The sequence below is a fragment of the Hordeum vulgare genome, chromosome 6H (genome assembly GCF_904849725.1).
Source record: "Hordeum vulgare subsp. vulgare chromosome 6H, MorexV3_pseudomolecules_assembly, whole genome shotgun sequence".
Classification (NCBI taxonomy): domain Eukaryota; kingdom Viridiplantae; phylum Streptophyta; class Magnoliopsida; order Poales; family Poaceae; genus Hordeum; species Hordeum vulgare.
This window is the reverse complement of record NC_058523.1, coordinates 201,293,545-201,316,310: the sequence shown is the minus strand read 5'-3', so window position 1 is coordinate 201,316,310 and position 22,766 is coordinate 201,293,545. Positions and strand designations below refer to the sequence as shown.

Sequence of the window (22,766 nt, the reverse complement as noted above, 5' to 3'; positions counted from 1 at the left end):
TGAAAATCCCATTGGGTGCCACTATTGCCAATGGGTGGCTTTAGGGAAGTTTTTGTTACGGTAAAGAAGACATGATAGTGGAGACTAAATGTTTCATCAAAATATTCTGGAAAAAGGTTTAGATTCAAGATGTGACAATCATCCTAACCTTACATGTTCAACCGCATTACCCGTATATGTGAAGGGGGTGATTATTTCACTAGTTGATGCTAGGGTAGAGCCTTATTCCGACGCCCCCTAGTGTGTTAGACAGATGAGTAACATTATAGCCAACAGTTTCATCATGTGTTATATAGTTGAGTAACATGAGATCTATGGGCCTACGAGCGGATTGTACGCTAGTATCAACTTTAGCAAAGGTCTTGCTCGAATACTTAGTGAACGACGAGTGGCCATTGACAAAACAAGCACTCGGATCTTGTGGGTACATTGTACAACATCTTTAAACTATTCATGTAGTTGTGTTCACACTCAAGGAGAGTTGGGAAGCCACCTTTAGACTACGTCCACATGTTTTGGGAGAATAACTTTTTGATGGGAATGAGATGTGATTTGATGGGAATGAGATGTGATATGATGGTGACGATGGTGACCTGATAAGGTCAAGTCAGAGTTGATTATAACTTTGTATGTTGATATTTGAAACATGTTGATATCAGGTGACTGATGTTTTGAAAGAGTGGGATGTGCATATGCTAGCAAAACTAGCTTTCCGCAAATGCTTAAACATAGTGTAAGAACATTTCCTCTTTGTACTAAGCCATTCATGCATAATCTGTTATATCATCAGGGTCGTCTCCAGAAATTTAGGGCCCGGGACGAAACACAAATGGAGTCATCAATTTTAAAATTCGAATAACAAAAGAAGTCTCCAAAGCATACCTCAGATTGAAGTGGCCAAGTAATACTTCGTAGCTATCCAAAGAAAATCTCATGTCGAAGCATACATAAATAGCTTAAACATGGCAAAAAAATACAAATAATAATAAGGGATACAAATGATATCAAATCAATAGTTTGGTTCATCCATTCCTGTCATATGTGTAGACATTCCAGTCGTTGCGGGGCACCAAACATGGAATAAAATTGATATAAAAATACATAAATTCAGGTTTAATCCTACATACTCACATTTATTTTTAGTTCAAAATCAGTTAATTGTTCAAATGAATCAATTTAGAAATTAACACATACAACATGTGAGTTCAAACTTCGAGTGCATCTCCTATTGTTGCTTGCCTTTCTCGGTCCAAGAAATTAGTAAATTACCCAGCGATTACTCGTTGTGGCAATGAGGATCACCGGTGTTTCTTGGCTTTGGAGTGGTAGCTTGTCTTCGGTGTAGCGGAGGAAAGGCCAGCGTCCAGCAGTTGGACGGAGGACGAGAATCACTTCCACGCATGGTATGCTGGTGCTAGCATGGAGCATCTAGTAGGGTAGCTGGACTCGGGAGAGCGGTCGTCGGTGACGCTCTACAGAATACCAGCAATTGTGGATTCACTGCACGGGACCATGCGAGGTCGTGAGAGGTGGCGGCGAGGGACTCGTGGAGCGGTCACCACCCTAGGGCTCAGGCTGTAGCGGGCCAAGCACATGGTTTACCTTCATGGTTTTTTCAATTGGGGGCCCCATGATTTTGGGGGCCTGTGCGGTCGGCCACCTTGGTCCCCCTCATCAGCGCGGTCGGTCACCTTGGTCCCCCTCATCAACGGGATTGTATATCATATTCGTCAGTATTCATTGCCTTGTATGTGGCAATTAACTTTGTTGGGCATAGAAGACCAGGAGTTTGGAGAAGAATTTTCGATGACGTTTAAATTAGGATACTTTCCCAGTTAATGTGCATCTTCGAAGTTGATTCCTACTCCTTGTGTTTCATTTGAACACTCATCCGGAGGGGCATTATGTAACAGATGTAAATTCTATTTCCTTCATTCCTAATATAAATTTTTAGGAGTTTCCATACGAACTGCATCAATTCAGGTTCACTATAGACATAATATACAGCGTACATTCATTCTTTTTTACTTTGTATGTGGTTCCTAATAAAATGTGTAAAACAATATATTTAGAAAAGAAAGAGTAAATAATAATAATAAAAAATTGAGGAAGAGTAGATAATAGTTGGGTGTACGCAGTTATGATTTCAGCGTTTCTTGGCTTTCCTCTCGTTCCCGTTTCACGCACCGCGGGTGGCGTTGCTTTTGCGCGGGTGCGGCCGCCGGGCTCACCACGACGCCGCGGGCCGAGCACGCGTGCACTCAGTGCCTGACGCCGCGTGTAATCCGTAGTGGAGGAGGCCAGACTAGCAACGTCGGCATCTGTGATCCGTCCCTACGACAGCTATGGTGTCGCACGCACCATGGTTACCAGAGAAAAAGGGCAATCTTTTCCCTAATGGTGAGAGACGGCTACCAACCGCTCTCAAACGGCTGGACACTCATCGGCGGCGCCACGTAACGGTGGATGGACGGCCGAGGCCATGTTGCCCCCGAAGGCCCGAACCCAACCAGTTTCTGCAGCACCACGCACGCGGCATTCTGTGGGCCAGCTCCGTTGCTCCAGCGTTCACATGAGGAGGCGCACGGGCCCGTGCGCTCTCGTATTTGGACACTAGTGCTCGTCTGAGAGTCCTCCTCCACCCCGGAAGGCCCCTCTGTTCACCGCACACGATTAGCAGGGGCATCGGTGAGGAAGATGACGACGAGGAGAAGGCCCTTCAAGGTCCCTGAGATGGCGCTGAGGGTGTGCGTGATCCCCCTCGCCTTGGCCTCCCTGTGGGAGATGGCCACCAACAAGCAAGCCGATGACACCTACGGGGAGATCAGCTTCTCCAACCTCTCAGGCTTCAAGTGAGCCTGCATAACCTCGTTTTTTGTTGTTGTTGTTGTTGAAATCCTGCTTGTGTTACGGATTCGGTTGTTGATTACTTAGGCTAATTTTTCCCGCGAGTACAGTACATGCCGTTTGGAGTTTGGATATGCTGGTTTCAGTTCCACATGAGATTACCTTTAGATTGTACTGCCTATAGCTTGTTTGCCGACTGAATTTCGCACATATCCACTGGTTAAGAAAAGATTTTTTTTCCCTGTCTTTCTTGCAGGTATTTAGTTTGCATCAACGCCGTCACTGCCGCCTATTCCGTGGCCTCCATCCTAATGCCATCCTTCAAGTCCCGCGCTCGCTACGATTGGCTGATTTTCCTCCTGGACCAGGTCCGATCATCACCATCTCGTTTCTCTTTTGCAATTTCAGATTCATCTTCACTAGTCTATGCGGGTAAAAAGCTAAGTACTACCTACAGTGCTAAGTTGCTAACGATTGAAAGCTTGGCGTCGCGCGCGCGGCCGGTGCAGGCGGCGGCGTACCTGCTGGTGACATCGTGCTCAGCGGCGGCGGAGCTGGTGTACCTCGCGAGGGAGGGCGACCGGGAGGTGTCGTGGGGCGAGGTGTGCTCCTACTTCGGTCGGTTCTGCGGCAGGGCCACCGTGTCCGTGGCGCTGCAGGCCGCCGCGCTGCTCTGCTTCGTCGCGCTCTCCCTCGTCTCCGCCTTCCGGGTCTTCCGCGAGTTCGACGGCCCTGCTGCTCATGTTGATTGCTCCGAGGACTCTGACTCCAAGCAGGCGCAAGAGCAAGGAGCAAGGTAGATGATCCATGATGAACAATCACTGATATTAGTGCAGTGCAGCCACATGTGAAATACTGTGAAATAATAAACTTTATAATTGGTGTTGGCCTTCTGAGTCTTGTCACATGTCATAGTAACATGCATTGTCCAACTTTTTTTTTTGGGGGGAACATGCATTGTCCAACTACTCTGTACATGCCATGACAAGCAATGAACAGTGTAAGAGCAAGAACTATGCTCTCACGAGAAAACAGATATTAGTGCAGTGCAGCCACATGCTGACAAAATAGGACCAGTCACACGATTAACATCGGGTACGAAGTGAGATGAGATTCCTGTTTCGTCTGTCACAACTGATCACTGGTTCTAGCAGTAATCAAGCCACGAGTGGAATTATCCTGCGACAAACTTGATCGGGCGCTGTTCTCCATGGCCACCACTATCACGATTAACGACGGTAGGCTCGCGCGTTTTTGGCATGATCGTTGGCTGCAGCCTGCAGGGAATGTGTACAATATTCAGTTCTGCCCAAGCATGGGCTGCTCTCACCGCTTGGGGGACGGGCAGCCACAACTAGAACATCACTTGTATGCTGATGACTTGACGCTTTTTGTGAATCCGGTTCAAGAGGACGACTGATCCTAATCCTATTCCAGGAGGTAACTGGCCTACGTACCAATTTTGCAAAGAGTGTTGCGTTGTCAATCCGTTGTGATGGTCTTGACCTCCAACAAGTGTTGCTGCCACTCGGGGTCCCAATTGGCACCTTTCCTTCTACCTACCTTGGGATGACGCTTTCTATCAAGAAGCTACAAAAAAATCATTACCTCAACATCATGTCCAAGTTTAACAACAAAATGACGGGATGAAAAGGCAAGCTAATGTCCAAGGGGAATATGTTGATCCTTGCGAAAGCGGTTCTTCAATCCCTCCTTGTCTACATGCTCTCATCGCATAAACCTCCAAAATGGCTACTAAAATGATTTGACCAACGCACTAGAGCCTGGTTTTGGTGTGCCGAAGAAGAATGCAATGCAGGACAATGCAGGGTAAGATGGGACGTCATCTGTCGCCCAAAACAGCTTGGAGGAGTTGGGATGCATGACATGGAAAAGTTTGCACCTGCATTCAGATTAAGATGGATTTGGCTACGATGGATTGATGCCAAAATTCCGATTGTTGGCGCAGGAGGACCATGTGATGATAGAGATTTTGCTATATTTGCCGGTGCTACTAAAGTCACCATAGGAGATGGAAAAACAACACTTTTTTGGAAGGATGCATGGCTACATGGGATGGCACCAAGGGATATTGCACCAAAACTGTTTGAGGGCTCATCCAGGAAAGGAAGAACCATCCATGATGCGTTGTCGCGGGATAACTGGGTCCACGATCTCGAGCGCAACTGGCGTGACGATATGATTGATGAGCTTATTAGCCTCTCCAATATGTTAGATCAAACTCATCTGAGCCCGACGGTTAACGACTCCATTGCATGGAAGTTGACAACTCATGGTACATACTCTGCCAGGTCAGCATATCACTTTCAATTCAAGGGTATGATCAACTACAAACTATACACCTCGGTATGGCGGACCTGGGCGCCTCCCAAGTGCAAGATATTCCTCTGGATGGCCATGCAAAATAAGATCCTCACCGTAGACGTGCTGCTTTTGCGAGGTTGGGATAATAATTATTTCTGCCCTCTTTGCATCCGTTGTCTGGAGACAACCGTGCATCTCCTCTCTGAAAGCTTATGGTCGAGCAAGGTTTGGGATGCAATGGCTGTCTTCACAGGTTTGCCATCCTCAAAGCATGTTACATGGATGGCTGAGGGATCCCTCAGCGAATGGTTTCAGGCTCTAAGCCCTCCTGGTTTGGACGCATGACGAAGGAAAGGAGCACAGACACTTGCAATTTTGATCTGCTGAGAGCTTTGGCTCGAACGAAACCGTAGGATTTTACAGAAAAAAGAGCTTCATATTTCAATGTTGATTACCCGTATAAGAGATGAAGCTGCAGCCTAGAAACTTGCGGGCTGCCCAATTATTTTTGACCCGGGCTGAAACCACACTATTCGGTTGCTTTGTTGCCTCGCAAAGCCGACACCAGTTGTCTTTTTTCCAGTGTACACTTGATCTCTGACATAACATTGTATTTGGACGTCGGCCTTTCTCCTTATTAATAGAATCACAACAGATCTCCTGCTGTCTTACTAACAAATATTCAGTTCATGGGCTCGATCACTCATGAGGCCCACATGCTACTCTGGGTCGGTTGGGCGTCGGGCAAATGCCGCTTCTTCCTCTGGACTGCTTCTCTTGGACGCATACCAACGACTGACCTGCTTCTTCGATGTGGAAGGGATAATAACTATTTATATCGGGTTTGTGAACGAAACCTTGAGACTGCATGCCACTTGCTGGTGGAGTACCCTTGGTCGCGAAACGCTTGGCATAGACTGGCTGGGCTCACGAATATGCCTTCACTGCAACCTGAAAGTTGGACGGACACTACCAGTATCAAGGATTGGATCGCATCTCGTTGGACCGAGGCCGCCTGCGATAAGAGGAAAGGCATGCTAACTTTGATGCACCTAGCCTCCTGGGAGCTGTGGCAGGAGAGCAACCGGCGAATTTCCAGCATCTTTGGATGGACATGCACACGTTCGTGCACAGACTAAAGGATGAAATCGTTTTGTGGAACATGGCATGTGTTGGGATTCCTTTCGACCCAGGCTAAGAGAAACTCTCCTGTATCTTTTTTCTATTTATTGGCATCATTTGTTATGATGACTTTGCCTACTTGGGCCTTTCCTGTAGCAACCTCTCCTTCTAATCAACATATTTGGTAGATCAACTACCAACATTCCAAAAAAAGAACATATCGAAGCAAGCTTTCATTATCGAGGCGCTCGTGTCATCTCCCCGCGCGCAACACGGGTGAAACCCTAGCCGCCTATCCAATTCCTCCTCCCAGATCTCGCCTTCCCTCGCCGCCGTCGGCAACCACCGCCGGGTCAGGATAGCGCGGGGCTGCTCGGCTGAGGAGAGGCGGGGGGGCGCGACGGCCGCAGTGTGAGGAAGCCATTTTGGCACGGTGCGAGAGGCGAAGAGGAGCCGATGGCCGCGGCGAGCGGGCGTGGGAGGGCGTAGGGAGCGCTTGCCGGCGCGGCGAGCGGGCGTCTTGAGCGGGCGCTGTGGGCAGCTGCGACATGTGAGCCCAGTGACGACGTGATACGTCTCAAACATATCTATAATTTTTGATGGTTTCACGTTGTTATCTTGTCATCTTTGGATGTTTTATGTACCTTTTATATCTTTTTTGGGACTAACTTATTAATTCAGTGCCAAGTGCCATTTCCTATTTTTCAGTGTTTTTGGCTCTTTTCAGATCTGATTTTGGAATGGAGTCCAAATGGAATAAAATCCCCAAAATGATTTTTTCCCGAACGGAAGAAGATCAGGGGGGCTGTGGGCCAAGCCAGGTGGGCTCCAGGGAGGCCAGAAGCTCCCACTCCGCCACCAGGGGGAGGTAGCGGTGGCAGGGCTTTTGGCCTCCCTGGCCACCCCTTGACCTAGATCTTTGGCCTATAAATTCCCTAAAATATAGCAAAAAATAAGGAGAGCCTCGAAAATACTTTTCCACCGCCGCAAGCTTCCGTTTCGGCGAGATATTATCTGGAGACCCTTCCCAGCACCCTGTCGGAGGGGACTTTGGAGTTGGAGGGCTTCTTCATCATCATCATCGCCCCTCCAATGACTCGTGAGTAGTTCACTTCAGACCTATGGGTCCGTAGTTAGTAGCTAGATGGCTTCTTCTCTCTCTTGGATCTTCAATACAAAGTTCTCCATGATCTTCATGGAGATCTATCCGATGTAATCTTCTTTGACGGTGTGTTTATCGAGATCCGATGAATTGTGGATTTGTGATCAGATTATCTATGATATATATTTGAGTCTTTGCTGATTTCTTATATGCATGATTTGATATCCTTGTAAGTCTCTCCGAATCTTGGGTTTTGTTTGGCCAACTAGATCTATGATTCTTGCAATGGGAGAAGTGCTTGGTTTTGGGTTCTACCATGTGGTGACCTTTCCGAGTGACAGTAGGGGCAGAAAGGCACACATTAAGTAGTTGCCATCAAGGGTAACAACATGGGCTCTGTCGTTGATATGAGATTATCCATCTACATCATGTCATCTTGCTTAAGGAGTTACTCTGTTCTTTTGGACTTAATACACTAGATGCATGCTGGATAGCGATCGACGTGTGGAGTAATAGTAGTAGATGCAGAAAGTATCGGTCTACTTGTTTTGGACGTGACACCTATAGATATAATCATTGCCATAGATATCGTCACGACTTTGCGCGGTTCTATCAATTGCTCGACAGTAATTTTTTTACCCACTGTCTACTAGATTTCATGAGATAAGCCACTAGTAAACACTACGGCCCCCGGGTCTATTCACATCCATCGTTTACACCTCCTCTTTTACTTTGCTTTGTTACTTTGTTTCTTTCAGTTCTCACTTGGCAAACAATCTATAAGGGATTGACAACCCCTTCATAGCGTTGGGAGCAAGCTTTTGTGTTTGTGCGGGATCTTGTGACACTCCTCCACTGGATTGATACCTTGGTTCTCAAACTGAGGGAAATACTTACCACCGCTGTGCTACATCAACCTTTCCGTTCGAGGGAACACCAATGCAAGGCTACAAGGCCACGGGGGAAATCCTTTGCATATTTGCCTACGAAGTCTCTTAAGGCATAGCCGCACCAGAAGGATTCCTGGTGCCGTCGACAAGACTATTCCTAGCGCTGTTGCCAGGGAAGCACATCTGACATTAGAAGTATTTTTGGCGCCGTTGCCGGGGAGGAGAGATCAAGATCTATCCAAGTAGGTCTCACAAACTCATTTCTTGCATTTACTTTTGTTGCCAGTTGCCTCTCGTTTTCCTCTCCCCCACTTCACATTTGCCGTTTTCATTTGCCTTTCTCCTTTGCCGTTTTCTTTTGCCTTTGCCGTTTTCCTTTGCCGGTTTTCTTGCTTGCTTGTGTGCTTGTTTGTTTGTTGAAGTCACCATGGCTGAAAACACCAAACTTGGCGACTTCTCGAGCACTAATAATAATGATTTTATTAGTACTTCGATGGCTCCCGCCACTAGTGAGGAATCGTATGAAATCAACGCAGCTTTGCTAAATCTTGTTATGAAAGAGCAATTCTGTGGCCTTCCTAGTGAAGATGCTGCATCCCATCTCAATACCTTCATTGAGCTTTGTGATATGCAAAAGAAAATAGATGTGGATAATGATGTGATTAAGTTGAAACTTTTTCCTTTCTCGTTGCGAGATCACGCAAAACCTTGGTTTTCTTCTTTGCCTAAAAATAGTATCGATTCTTGGGATAAGTGCAAAGATGCTTACATATCCAAGTATTTTCCGCCAGCTAAGATCATCTCCTTACGTAACGATATCATGAATTTCAAGCAACTTGATCATGAACACGTTGCACAATCTTGGGAGAGGATGAACCTTATGATTAGAAATTGTCCCGCTCATGGCTTGAGTTTGTGGATGATTATACAAATCTTTTACGCTGGCTTGAATTTCGCTTCTCGCAATATCTTGGACTCCGCTTCAGGTGGAACATTCATGGAAATCACGTTAGGAGACGCTACAAAACTTCTAGACAATATCATGACCAACTACTCTCAGTGGCACACTGAAAGGTTGCCTGCTAGCAAAAAGGTGCACGCTATAGAAGAGATTAACTCGCTTAGTGCTAAGATGGACGAGTTGATGAATTTGGTTGCTAGTAGAAACGCTACCGTAGATCCTAATGACATGCCACTATCTTCTTTGATTGAGAGTAGCAACGCTAGTTTGGACGTGAATTTTGTTGGTAGGAACAATTTTGGCAACAACAATGCTTTTAGAGGAAACTATGTTCCTAGGCCTTTTCCTAGTAACTCCTCTAACAATTATGGCAATTCCTACAACAACACTTATGGAAATCACAACAAATTACCCTCTCATTTAAAGAGTAATATCAAAGAGTTCATCAACTCTCAAAAGATTTTCAATGCGTCCATAGAGGAAAAACTACTCAAAATAGACGATTTGGCTAAGAGCGTTGATAGGATGTCTTGTGATATTGATGCTTTGAAAGTTAGATGCGATCCTCACAAGGTCAACTTGGATGAAACTTTGAAAGCTATGCGTATCTCCATGAATGAGAGCAAAGAAAGAACCGCCCAAATTCATGCTAGGCATGAATGGTTTAAAAGGGTGCGTTCTAGTGATGCAAATCACGAAGATCTTAAAGTGCTTGGTGTGTCTCCTCTTGAATCTTTGTTTTCGCGTGTCAAACCTATTTATGGAGGGGCTGGATATAAACCACTTTGGTTGAAAAACGCCCGAATGATTCGGAGTCCACCTATCTTGATGATAAAGGTGTGGAGAGTGGAGTAGAAGAAGTCAAAATTTTGGGTCGTAATGAAACTCCCACTTTGGATTTCAAGGAATTCAATTATGATAATTGCTCCTTATTTGAATGCATTTCTTTGTTGCAATCCATTGCAAACTCTCCACATGCTTATAGCCAAAGCAAAGCCTTTACCGCGCATATCGTAGATGCTATGATGAAATCTCTTGAAGAGAAGCTCGAACTAGAAGTCTCTATACCTAGAAAACTTCATGATGAGTGGGAACCTACTATAAAAATCAATATAAAAACTAATGAGTGCAATGCTTTGTGTGATTTGGGTGCTAGTGTTTCCGCGATTCCAAAGTCTTTATGTGATATTCTTGGTTTTCATGAGATTGAAGAGTGTTCTCTTAATTTGCATCTTGCGGATTCTATTGTCAAGAAACCCATGGGAAGGATTTATGATGTTCTTATTGTTGCAAATAAGAACTATGTACCTGTGGATTTCATTGTACTTGACATAGATTGCAATCCTCCATGTCCCCTTATTCTTGGTACACCTTTCCTAAGGACTATTGGTGCTATCATCGATATGAAGGAAGGGAATATTAGATTTCAATTTCCTTTAAAGAAGGGAATGGAGCACTTTCCTAGAAACAAAATAAGATTGCCTTATGAATCTATGATGAGGGCTACTTATGGTTTGAGCACCAAAGATGACTATACGTGATTCCATCACTTTTTGCCTAGCTAAGGGCGTTAAAAAAAAGCGCTTGTTGGGAGGCAACCCAACGAATCTATCCTTTTTCTTTATGTTTTGTGTTTTCCACACTTTCATAATTCTGTTATGATTGTGTTTTTGTGCTTCTTTTTGCGTTTGTGCCAAGCAAAACCGTTATGATTAGTCTTGGGGATGATCTTTTGGTCATGCTGGAAAAGATAGAAACTTTCTGCTCACGAAAAGAATTTTAATGTTTTTTCTGTAAGAGATTTTGAGTTGATTCTTTTTGCTGCTGATGTCTACGAACATTCTTTAGACTGTCGTAATGTTTTAGAATTTTTGGAGTACCGAGGTATACGAAATATACAGATTGCTACAGACTGGTCTGCTGTTAACAGATTCTGTTTTTGTTGTGTTGGTTGCTTATTTTGATGAAACTATGGATAGTATCGGGGGGTATTAGCCATGGAAGATTGAAAATACAGTAACCCAACATCAGAATAAGTATAATTTAAGTTTGCTACAGTACCTAAGGAAGTGGTGGTTTGCTTTCTCATACTAATGTTATCACGAGTTTCTGTTTAAGTTTCGTGTTGTGATGTTTTCAAGTTTTGGGTGAAGTTCTTATGGACAAAAAGATAAAGAGTGGCAATAGCTCAAGCTTGGGGATGCCCGAGGCACCCCAAGAGATTCAAGGATGCCGTAAAAGCCTATGCTTGGGGATGCCCCGGGAAGGCATCCCCTCTCTCGTCTTCAATCCATCGGTAACGTTACTTGGGGCTATATGTTTATCCACCACATGTTATGTGTTTTTTCTTGGAGCGTCTTGTATCGTAGCAGTCTTTTATTTTTGTTTTGTCACAATCATCCTTGCTGCACACCTATAGAGAGAGACATGCACTCACCGTGATTTTGTCGAGCTTCACTTATATCTTTTGGTAGACAATTCAGCTCACATGTGCTTCACTTATATCTTTTGAGCTAGATACTTTTGCTCTTTGTGCTTCACTTATATCTTTTAGAGCACAGCGGTGCGTGGCTTGGTAGTTGATCTATGCTTTGAAAGTAGTCTCAAAAGGGTAGTTATCCAAAGGGATATGAAAACTTCCACCTTCATGGGCATTAAATAGTTAGAGAAGTTTGATTCATCTCAATTAGTTTTGAGTTGTGGTTATGGTAATATTGAAGTCATGCTAGTAAGGTATTGTGGATCTAGAAATACTTGTGTTGAAGTTTGTGATTCCCGTAGCATGCATGTATGGTGAACCGCTATGTGATGAAATCTGAGCATGATTAGTATATTGATTGTCATCCTTTGCGTGGCGGTCGGGATCACGCGATGGTTTATACCTACCAACCCTTCCCCTAGGAGTATGCGTTGAATGCTTTGTTTCGATTACTAATAAAACTTTTGCAACAAGTATATGAGTTCTTCATGACTAATGTTGAGTCCATGGTTTAGATGCACTTTCACCTTCCACCATCACTATCTTCTTAGTGTCGTGCAACTTTCGTCGGTGCACAAAACCCACCATTAGCCTCCCTCAAAACAGCCACCATACCTACCTACTATGGCTTTTTCAAAGTCATTCCGAGATATATTGCCATGCAACTACCACCATGACATGTGCCACCACGTCTACATTGCCATTGCATGATCGTTAGATAGCTAGCATGATGTTGCCATTGATGTCTATGCCATGCTAGATCATTGCCACGGTACACTACCAAAGGCATTCCATATAGAGTCATTGTTGCTCTAAGTTTTGAGTTGAAAGTGTGATGATCATCATTAATGGAGCATTGTCCCATGTGAGGAAATAAAAGAGGCCAAAGAAGCCCACCAAAAAAAGAGGCCAAAGAGCCCACCAAAAAATAAAATAAAAATGAGAGAAAAAGAGAGAAAAAGAGAAAAGGGACAATGCTACCATTTTTCCACACTTGTGCATATTAAGCACCATGATCTTCATGGTTGAGAGTCTCTCGTTTTGTCGCTACCATATAGGTAGTGGGAAATTTTCATTATATAACTTGGCTTGTATATTCCAATGATAGGCTTCCTCAAAATTGCCTTAGGTCTTCGTGAGCAAGCAAGTTGGATGCACGCCCACTAATTTTCCTTAAGAGCTTTCACATACTATTAGCTCTAGTGCATCATTTGTATGGCAATCCCTACACATTCACATTGATATATATTGATGAGCATCTCCACAGCTCATTGATATGCCTAGTTAATGTGACTATCTTCTCCTTTTTGTCTTGCAACCTCCAGCACACTCCACACCATCTATAGTGCTATAACCATGGCTCACGCTCATGTATTGCGTGAGAGTTGAAAAGGTTTGAGAAAGTAAAGTTGTGAAACAATTACTTGGCCAATATCGGGGTTGTGCATGATTTAAATTCGTTGTGCAATGATGATAGAGCATAGCTAGACTATATGCTTTTGTAGGGATAACTTTCTTTTGGCCTTGTTATTTTGCAAGTTCATGATTACCTTGCTAGTTTTCTTGAATTATTATTGTTTCCACGTCAATAGCAAACTATTGTTTTGAATCTAATGGATCTGAACATTCACGTCACATAAGAGGAGTTACAAAGGACATCTATGCTAGGTAGCATGAAAGCATCAAAAATTCATTCTTTATCACTTCCCTACTCGAGGACGAGCAGGAGTTAAGCTTGGGGATGCTTGATACGTCTCAAATGTATCTATAATTTTTGATGGTTTCACGTTGTTATCTCGTCATCTTTGGATGTTTACGTACCTTTTATATCTTTTTTGGGACTAACTTATTAATTCAGTGCCAAGTGCCAATTCCTGTTTTTTCTGTGTTTTTGGCTCTTTTCAGATCTGATTTTGGAACGGAGTCCAAACGGAATAAAATCCCTGAAATGATTTTTTTCCCGAACGAAAGAAGATCAGGGGGCCTGTGGGCCAAGCCAGGTGGGCTCCAGGGAGACCACAAGCTCCCACTCCGCCACCAGGGGGGAGGCGGCGGTGGTAGGGCTTGTGGCCTCCCTGGCCGCCCCCTGACCTAGATATTTGGCCTATGTATTCCCTAAAATACAACAAAAAATCAGGGGAGCCTCGAAAATACTTTTCCGCCGCCGCAAGCTTCCGTTTCCGTGAGATCTCATCTGGAGACCCTTCTCGGCACCCTGCCGGAGTGTACTTTGGAGTTGGAGGGCTTCTTCATCATCATCATCGCCCCTCCAATGACTCGTGAGTAGTTCACTTCAGACCTACGGGTCCGTAGTTAGTAGCTAGATGGCTTCTTCTCTCTCTTGGATCTTCAATACAAAGTTCTCCATGATCATCATGGAGATCTATCCGATGTAATCTTCTTTGGCGGTGTGTTTGTCGGGATCCGATGAATTGTGGCTTTGTGATCATATTATCTATGATATATATTTGAGTCTTTGCTGGTTTCTTATATGCATGATTTGATATCCTTGTAAGTCTCTCTGAGTCTTGGGTTTTGTTTGGCCAACTAGATCTATGATTCTTGCAATGGGAGAAGTGCTTGGTTTTGGGTTCTACCATGTGGTGACCTTTCCCAGTGACAGTAGGGGCAGCAAGGCACACATTAAATAGTTGCCATCAAGGGTAACAAGATGGGCTATGTCATTGATATGAGATTGTCCATCTACATCATGTCATCTTGCTTAAGGCGTTACTCTGTTCTTTTGGACTTAATACACTAGATGCATGCTGGATAGCGGTCGACGTGTGGAGTAATAGTAGTAGATGCAGAAAGTATCAGTCTACTTGTTTTGGACGTGATGCCTATAGATATAATCATTGCCATAGATATCGTCACGACTTTGCGTGGTTCTATCTATTGCCCGACAGTAATTTGTTCACCAACCGTCTACTAGCTTTCATGAGAGAAGCCACTAGTAAACACTACGACCCCCGACTCTATTCGCATCCATCGTTTACACCTCCGCTTTTACTTTTGTTTGTTACTTTGTTGCTTTCAGTTCTCACTTGGCGAACAATCTATAAGGGATTGATAACCCCTTCATAGCGTTGGGAGCAAGCTTTTGTGTTTGTGCAGGATCTTGTGATACTCCTCCACTGGATTGATACCTTGGTTCTCAAACTGAGGGAAATACTTACCACCGCTATGATACATCACCCTTTACGCTTCGAGAGAACACCAACGCAAGGCTCCAAGACCACGGGGGAAATTCTTTGCATATTTTCCTAGGAAGTCTCTTAAGGTGTAGCCGCAGCAGAAGGATTCCTGGTGCCGTCGACAAGACTATTCCTGGCGCCATGCCAAGGAAGCACAGCTGACATCACGACGCAGCTGCCCGTCGCCATTTGTGGGAATTTGCGGGAGGACGGGGGCTCGTGGGATACCCACAGCGGCCAGTGCCTTGCTTGGTGCGGTGTGATGTGGCAGACCATTAACGGCCAAATCTGGCGCTCTAGCGGCTGAGGACCCGGAGGAGGCTCAGCCTACGACTTGCTTTTAGCGGGTGCGAGGTGGCTTCACATCTCGTTTGTGGTCTGCAGTGGTGTGGTCTTGGCAGGGCCTTCGGGTTGCTCTGGCATGGTGCCACTGGTGATACTTCAGCTAGTTCTATGAGGTGCAGCAAGTGGTGTTTGCTGCTCTGGTATGGTGGTGGTGTGTTAGAGACGTCGTCCCTAGCATAGGTGTTCGGTTCCTAGACGAAAGTCATGCTCAACTTGGGTCTGATCGAATGGCGAATGATGCCCTCGGTGTGATTTTTCCTTGTTGGAGGTCGCATGGAGGGGGTCTGACACCTCTCCTTGCTCCATGTTCTTGTCTCTCGGTGAAAACCGTATGCAATGGTGGCGCTTGTGGTGTCATTACTTCGTTCGAAGCATTGATTTGGAGCCAATTCTGGTGATGGAGCACTTGGTTGGTGGTGGTGCGGTGGTTTTGGAGTAGGCAACATTTTGGAGGGCGTGGAGTCTTTGGTGGTGCTTCCATTTGGAGAAGGTTGTTTTGATCGACGATGAGAGCACCAGGAACATCCTTCACATGCAATTAGCGTCGGGCGAGCTATGTCGGCTAGGCTCGTGGGATTGGGGGAGCATAGGTTTTTCGCTCTTTCGGGCCTATCGTTCCTCCCCGATGTCCTCGAGGTTTATGGATATGCTCGTGGCTGCCCGGTATAATGTGGGGTTGTCGGTGTGCACTCTCGTAGCAGCGAAGGCGCTTGAGTGCCCGACCGGGTGTGTTTTAGGGTTTTTGCCTTCCGGCGTCTTGTATGTTTCGTGGTGCTCTAGGTTTAGTCAAGCTAGACACTACTATGGCTTTTGTCCTATTTTCCGTAATAAACTAAGCAGTCCATTTTTTCCTTCTTCTTTTTTAGCACTTATTTTTATGCGGTGCATTCCTCCTTTGGAGGTGTTCTTGTATTGTCTTCCTCTGAGCAATGAATTTGGTAGCTCTCGTGTCGAGATTAACAAAACGGACCGGAGAGACTACGTCACGAACGCATCGCGGGCGACCAAGGGACCTCATCCCGATTCTCCTTTCTTCCCCGCCGGACCTTCCTTCCCTTGTGTTGTCTGAGGCGTCCCCCGGCAAAGTCCATATGGCTGTGAGGCAGGCGGTGGTCGCGGGATCCCTCCTCCGCCACCACCTCACCCCGACACCCCTTTCACGTCCTGCCACACATTCCTTCCCTCGGCGTCACGAGGCACCCTCTAACAAAGTCTGGATGGTTCCAAGCAATGGTGGAGGTAGCAATCTCGCAAGGTTAGGCCTCCCTCATACCTAAAAAATTTATATTTAGGCTATATGCACATTGGTGTTGGAGAAAATTTAAAACTTGATGTTGTTGAATGCATGGCAACTTGCATGGTCATACCATATAAATATTATGCCTCCGCCACTAGTTCCGAGTAAGGTGGTGGTGGGGCCCTTCTTAGACTATTTTTCATAGGTACGACAAGTGCGATCCATGAATCACAGACCACGGTCTGTTTGGTGAGGCTTCTTGTTCAGTGGCGCGACGGGGCCACATGGTAGCCAGAGGGCGGCTTAGCCAGTCAACGGACCACCGACGGGTTTGGGTCATGGTGGCAATGCCCTGCCGGCTGATGGTGCCGTTTTGTCTGTTACCTACTGTTACATCTAGTGCTGATGAGGACATCAAAATCATAGTTACAATCACAACCCTACTACTATACATATTGAATCAATTAATAGAGCTTGCGCACTCCAATTAAATTATGAGGTACTTTCGTTTCTTGAGAATGATTTTAATGTTCATGAGAATATGATGTTTCCTAAAATATATACGTTTTGTTCAATAGTAATGAAGGGCCTAGCATGGACAAGAAGAATGAACACTGGAGCGGGTGAAAAAGGATACGAAGACGCGCACAAAGAGAAACAAAATGGCACTTTGAATCCCTCATGATAACATACAAGGACATGGACAAAATATAGAAGATGTTCTTCATAAATTTTGTCCATAGCTTATTATAGATGATATGTCACCTTACTTTTGGGCTAGGCACATGTAATTTTGAAATAGTACTTCATAGGCTGATTACAGAGTCCGTATTATAGGGAATACGAATCAGGAGGTGTTTTAGTCCCACCTTGCCAAGGTTGGACGAAATACCGTCCATTTTACATAGGATACAACCCTTAAGGCACCGTTTGGACTTGGGTTTTGTTTAGAGTAAAATTCATCATAGCTGCAACTCGCTTCCTTTGTTTGTGATCAACGAGGAGATCAAGACGTCACGAAATCTCACTTTCATCAATAAAGCTTTCCTCTTATATTCGCAATATGCATGTTGCAATTTTAGTATCTTGCTTATTCTTTATTTGCGTGCAAGAAATATCCTCTCGTGGTCAGGTTGATCATGCTCGGACGTGGTCAATAACGTCGTGCAGTTAGTTTAGCGATTGTTAAGGCGTGACATCCTCGCATGTTCATGGTGAGATCATCAAAGTCTACTCCATTGAAAACAATAGTTGCCATCTCATTGAAAGACGGTACGCCTTTGCCTCTATCAGGTCCACTTCGATATCATCGGACTTGGTCTCGTTGCCTAGATAGTAGGTCACCCATCTGTGTGCGGGGAGGGAGGTGAGGATCTAGATCGGGAGAATTCCCTGGTCAGTTCCGATCGGCCAAGATAATGAAGCCCGTGGGTGCCTATATTCTTCTTGAAGACGGCATTTTGGGCTTGCCTTACTAAAAGTGCATTATATCGACTAGAGGGGGTGAATAGGCATTTTTTTATGAATTCGTCACTAAGGAATTTGTCAGTGAGGAAATTTCTCAGTCACGAACATCTTGTAGCGGGATAAGTACTCACACGTAAGTGCAACATAGAAAAAGCACAGTCATCATGATGAAATGAAATAGAAACTTGCATTAGTATAGTGATCAGGATCCGTAGGTGAACAACAAGTGAAGTGAAGAATTTGAGATGAGAAAATTGTGAAAGCCTTAATTCAAATTCTTCAAACAGTATCGATCAATTTCATCAACACATAAATGAGGAATTAGAGGGCTTGAGGAAATAGAACTAGGTACTCGGTCAAGACAATGATTTGATGACCCAGTTCCAATTGTTGTGACAGTCATACGTCTGGTTTGGAGCATATTGGTATTGAAACCAAAGGACACACAGTCCGAGGACACTAAGTCCATACCCTATTGTCCTTGAACTAAGGACACACAGTCCTCGCACAAAACTCGTGGTAAGTCTTCAGGGCAGACTTCCAAACCCTCACAAACACGACCACCCGACAATCCACAAGTTACTATCCTCTGCTCTAGACCAGTGATGCCTAACCATATGGAAGATGCCTAGTCTTCAAAGGTAAAAAGCATCGGTTCCACACATGAACAATCTCTTCAGTGATGCTCAATCACTTGGGGTTTTGGGTTTTGGTTTGGGTGTTTGGGATTTTTCCTCACTGATGATTTTCTCTCAAAGTCTTCGAGGAATGGATTGCTCTCAAATGACACGTGCCAGTCTCTCTCGCAGAGCAGCCAACCATCTAGTGGTTATGTGCGACAGCTAATTATAGCTGGAGAGCAATCCCGACATGATTTAACATAAATTCCCTAATGATATGATCGTTATGTGGATAAGGTTTGTGGACAGCTGGAGCGTGTCGCAGTAACGGTTGGAACTTCCAAACCATGAAAGTCCTCATGTCTCTCATATTCCTCACTTGTAGGTAATTCTCACTTGCGAAAACCTAACTCCTCAGTTAGAAAATTTCCTTAGAGACCAGAAGATCTTCGCCTGTGTCACTTAACAAATTGACTAAAATGTAAAAGATTTTGAAAGGCTTCACTCAAAGGATTGGATATGTGTAGGCCTTGAGATGAGCATCACTTGGAAACTTTTCCTTAGTTTTACCTCGACCCCATTTAACAGTACGGTGTTCCTTTGACTCAAAAGAAAGGAAATGAAACAACGGAAACAAAAGACTTCACGCTTCAAAGTCCTCGCATCACCATATTCAAGGACACACCAATTTCCTCGCTTTCAAAGTCTTCGAGGAATTAGCAAAGTCTTTGGTTGAAGACATTCATTTTAGGGCCGATATTGTCCGAATAACTCAAACTCCTCACTGACTTATAGAGCCCGTGTACACTCAGAAACACATTAGTCTCTTAACTTCAGTATTCAATACACCAAACTCAGTAAGGGGTACTATATGACTTACAATCTCCCCCTTTTTTGTGATTGATGACAAATAGGTTAAGTTTTCAACAGGGTTAAATATATGAAGTGTAAGTATAGAGTTTGAGGAATTTGATTGCAAGATATAGAGAAACTCTCCTTGAAGATGTGCATATTTAAAGAATTTTCTTTGGACTACATATGCACATTGTAGGTTTATACCACGGAGATATCCCCCTATATCTTGTAATCCATGCATGCATTTAACATATATCATGAAGAAATTGAAATGCATGATGGAAAGTGGTGTGTGAAGAATTTCAGCATGCGTGCATTAATCAACATGAGGAATAAGCATGCGAAGAAAATGGTACAAAAATGTTAGACCACAACCGGACTTAAGTTTACAACTCACACAAACAAACACTTGAGAAGAATGAGAGTTGCAACTTAACAAAAAATATAGCCCATAAGGTATACCCGTTTGAAGACTAACTCAGATTTCTCCCCCCTTGTCATCAAGTGATGAAAAGGGACGAAACTGAGGACGAACACCCCTGAAGAATTTCAACTTGTTGGTGGAGGAGGAGCGCTAGTGTTGTCGGTTCGTTTGTTGATGTGGTGCGGGCAGCAGTGTCGTCAAGATTCTCAGCTTCATCAGTTGAGAGGGATGATGAAAATGAACTAGTCACCAGCAGAGGAAAGTGAACCTTCTTGAATTTCTTCATGGGCGACCACGACCAATCAAATTCTTCCTAAAATTCCATCTACTTGAGTTCTTCACGAGTCTTGAGGTGTGACAGAATGGCCCATGTGCGATCGGAGATTTCGTGAAGATAGTAGTGATTCTTCCTCATGGCATTATGTGTCACAGTCATATCACGCACAATGGCACCAAACTCACACTTTACCTACTGGTGATTGCGACCGACCTTTAGATGAAGACTGAGAAGAAGCTCACGGTAAGTCATCATGCGCGGGCCAAAATCACTGTTTTGATCTTAATCCTAAACTATAGCACAAAATGAACTCTGCATGAAACTATTGCACGATCTGACCCTTTTGGCAACACCAGAGACCATGATATTTCTTCTCCACATACAAACACCGAGCCAGTTTGCATGGCTTATCTACAATGAAACGCCAAGATAACTCGTGTTGCAGCCCATATGGAAACGCTAGTGGCTTTGACGTTGCTGTCCTGTGAAGCAACACCATAATCTTTGGCGTTTCATGTCGATCCCTAGCTGCACCCGCCCTACCGCCTGCTCGCCACCGTCAGGGCCCTCTCCTATTGCGCTTACAAGGAGGTGGGGGTGGAGGCGGGGTGGTTGGATGATTGTGGGCCCGGTGCCGGTGGTGCAAGGCGAGGCGGGGGATCGCGCGCGCGGCAGGCAGCATCGCAGCAGAGATCCAGGCCTGGGCGGACCGCGAACTCGCCGCGCGCCTCATGGCCGCACTAAGGGGCGGGTACGACGCCCAGGCATGCGCACTTCTGGTGGAGCTGGAGGCGCGGCTGCTGGGCGCGGGGCCGGGGGAGGTGTCGGATTTCGGGCTCCGCAAAACCCTAAGGATTCGAACTCAGGGGCGTGTGCAAAGATTTCTCGCGGGCTAGCCTCACCTAACTCGCTACTCGTCGGGGATGGCAAAGAACTCACTCGATGGCGAGGAAGACACAAAACACGGTAGTTTACCCAGGTGCGGGTCGCTAGGAAGCGTAATACCCTACTCCTACTTTGGTGGATTGCCTCTCGTGGAGGTTGGTGGATGAACTAGTACAGTATTCGAAGGCCTCCGGGGGCTGGGTGACCTTCATGCGGCGCCAATGGGTGAGTGAATGAATCGGATCCCCCTCAACAAAGTAACCTATCCTCTATATATAGCGGCGGCCCTGGTCCTCTTCCCTCATTGTTTCGGCGGGAAGGGATCCCACAATGGCCAATTTTGAAGGAGAACAGGGGAACATGCTCCCCTTCCCAAAGGTGGTCTTCACCTGCAAAGTGGTTGCCGATGCTGCAGGGACGGGTCCAGGGATGGTGTCTACCCTGCTGGCGGGCGACGATGGCCTTGTTGCACCAGAAGGGAAACCTTTGGAAGATGCCTTGGGAACCCCGGTACGTCCTTGCCCCCTTTGCACTAAAGGGGAAACTGCTTCACCGTGTTGTCTCCTGCTCGCCTGTCCTTTCCCCACGTCATCCTTGACTCCCGAGGCTGTGCCTTGCCTCAGAATATCCGCCGCTCCGGAGGGGTCCTGATGAGGCCCCCTGCGGGTCTTGATGTTGTTCCACCTCGCGAGGCTTGGCCCCTGGCGGGGACCTTGCCTTGAGTGGTTCCGCACCCGATTATGCTTGCTTGATAGAGTGGGCCAGCCCTGGGCCACAGGCATGCAAGTCAGGGTACCCCCATTCCCAGAACGCCGAGAGTAGCCCCCGGGCCCAAGGCGTGCTCGGGTTGGCTTCTCGGCGAAGCCTTGGGGGCGGTCGGAGGCGTCGCGAGCCATAAATGCGTGTGGGCCAGGACGGTGCACGTCACGCGGCTTATGTCGGGTCTTCCTTGTCTTCTTCCTCCGCTCGGGTTATCGGGAATCTGACTCATTGCATTGGTCCATTATTTCTTGCTTTTCTCCCACACTCGCTCTTTCCCCCCGGTCTCCAACTCCAACCGACGCCTCCTAGATCCAGCACCGCACCGTTCTCTTGTCGATCCAGCGATGGCGCCCGCGGGCAAGCAGAAGCCCGAGACGCAAGTCCCTGCGCCGGCTCCTCCGCTCCTGGAGTGCGCCCTTTCCAAGGATGTGGATCTTTCCCCCGTGATCCCATGGACTGCGGCCGAGTCCAACAAGCACGGGCGGACCCTGATCTGGCCCGGCGCCGCAGCAAAGTGGCCCGTGCCGAAGGCGGTATACCCCGTCTTCCTCCATAGCATCTTCGTCGGGCTGGTGCCGTCTTTCTCATCATTATTCACCGCCATCCTGAACCAATATGGGATCCAGGCCCTTCACCTCCAACCCAACTCCATCTTGCTCCTGTCCCTCTTTGCCTTCCACTGCGAGGCCTTCGTAGGCGTGCGGCCTTCAGTAGCCCTCTTCCACCATTTCTTCAGCCTGCGCCTGCACGAAGGCGCCCATTTGTCAGCATGCATCTCCTTCATAGCGGCCCATAGAGGCAATTTTCTCCTGAAGGCTGGGAAGAAGGTGGAAAACTTCAGGCACCGTTGGGTTCTTATGAGCCCCACGGACGCCAACCCTTGGCTAGAGGAGCCGAAGGGGCTGCCGGAGAAGACTTCTGTGTGGAGCTCAGCGAATCTCTCTCCGACCCTCGGGCCAAGCCCATCCTGG

At 46.0% G+C, this 22,766-nt stretch overlaps 1 protein-coding gene across 1 annotated transcript; it reads left to right on the top strand.

Moving 5' to 3' along the window:
* The first annotated feature begins 2,538 nt into the window (after nt 1-2,538).
* On the top strand, nt 2,539-3,743 carry LOC123404456 (CASP-like protein 2D1). Its single transcript, XM_045098389.1, has 3 exons — nt 2,539-2,852; nt 3,104-3,215; nt 3,357-3,743. Exons 1-3 carry the CDS (start codon nt 2,698-2,700, stop codon nt 3,645-3,647), a joined length of 558 nt encoding a protein of 185 aa, XP_044954324.1. The 5' UTR covers nt 2,539-2,697; the 3' UTR covers nt 3,648-3,743.
* Nucleotides 3,744-22,766: the final 19,023 nt, after the last annotated feature.

Bases quoted from the DNA above. Each gene is read 5' to 3' on its own strand.
- LOC123404456 (XM_045098389.1), top strand. From the start codon at position 2,698: ATGACGACGAGGAGAAGGCCCTTCAAGGTCCCTGAGATGGCGCTGAGG. The intron at 2,853-3,103 runs GTGAGCCTGCAT...TCTTTCTTGCAG, and splicing joins TCCAACCTCTCAGGCTTCAA to GTATTTAGTTTGCATCAACG. The intron at 3,216-3,356 runs GTCCGATCATCA...CGGCCGGTGCAG, and splicing joins TGATTTTCCTCCTGGACCAG to GCGGCGGCGTACCTGCTGGT.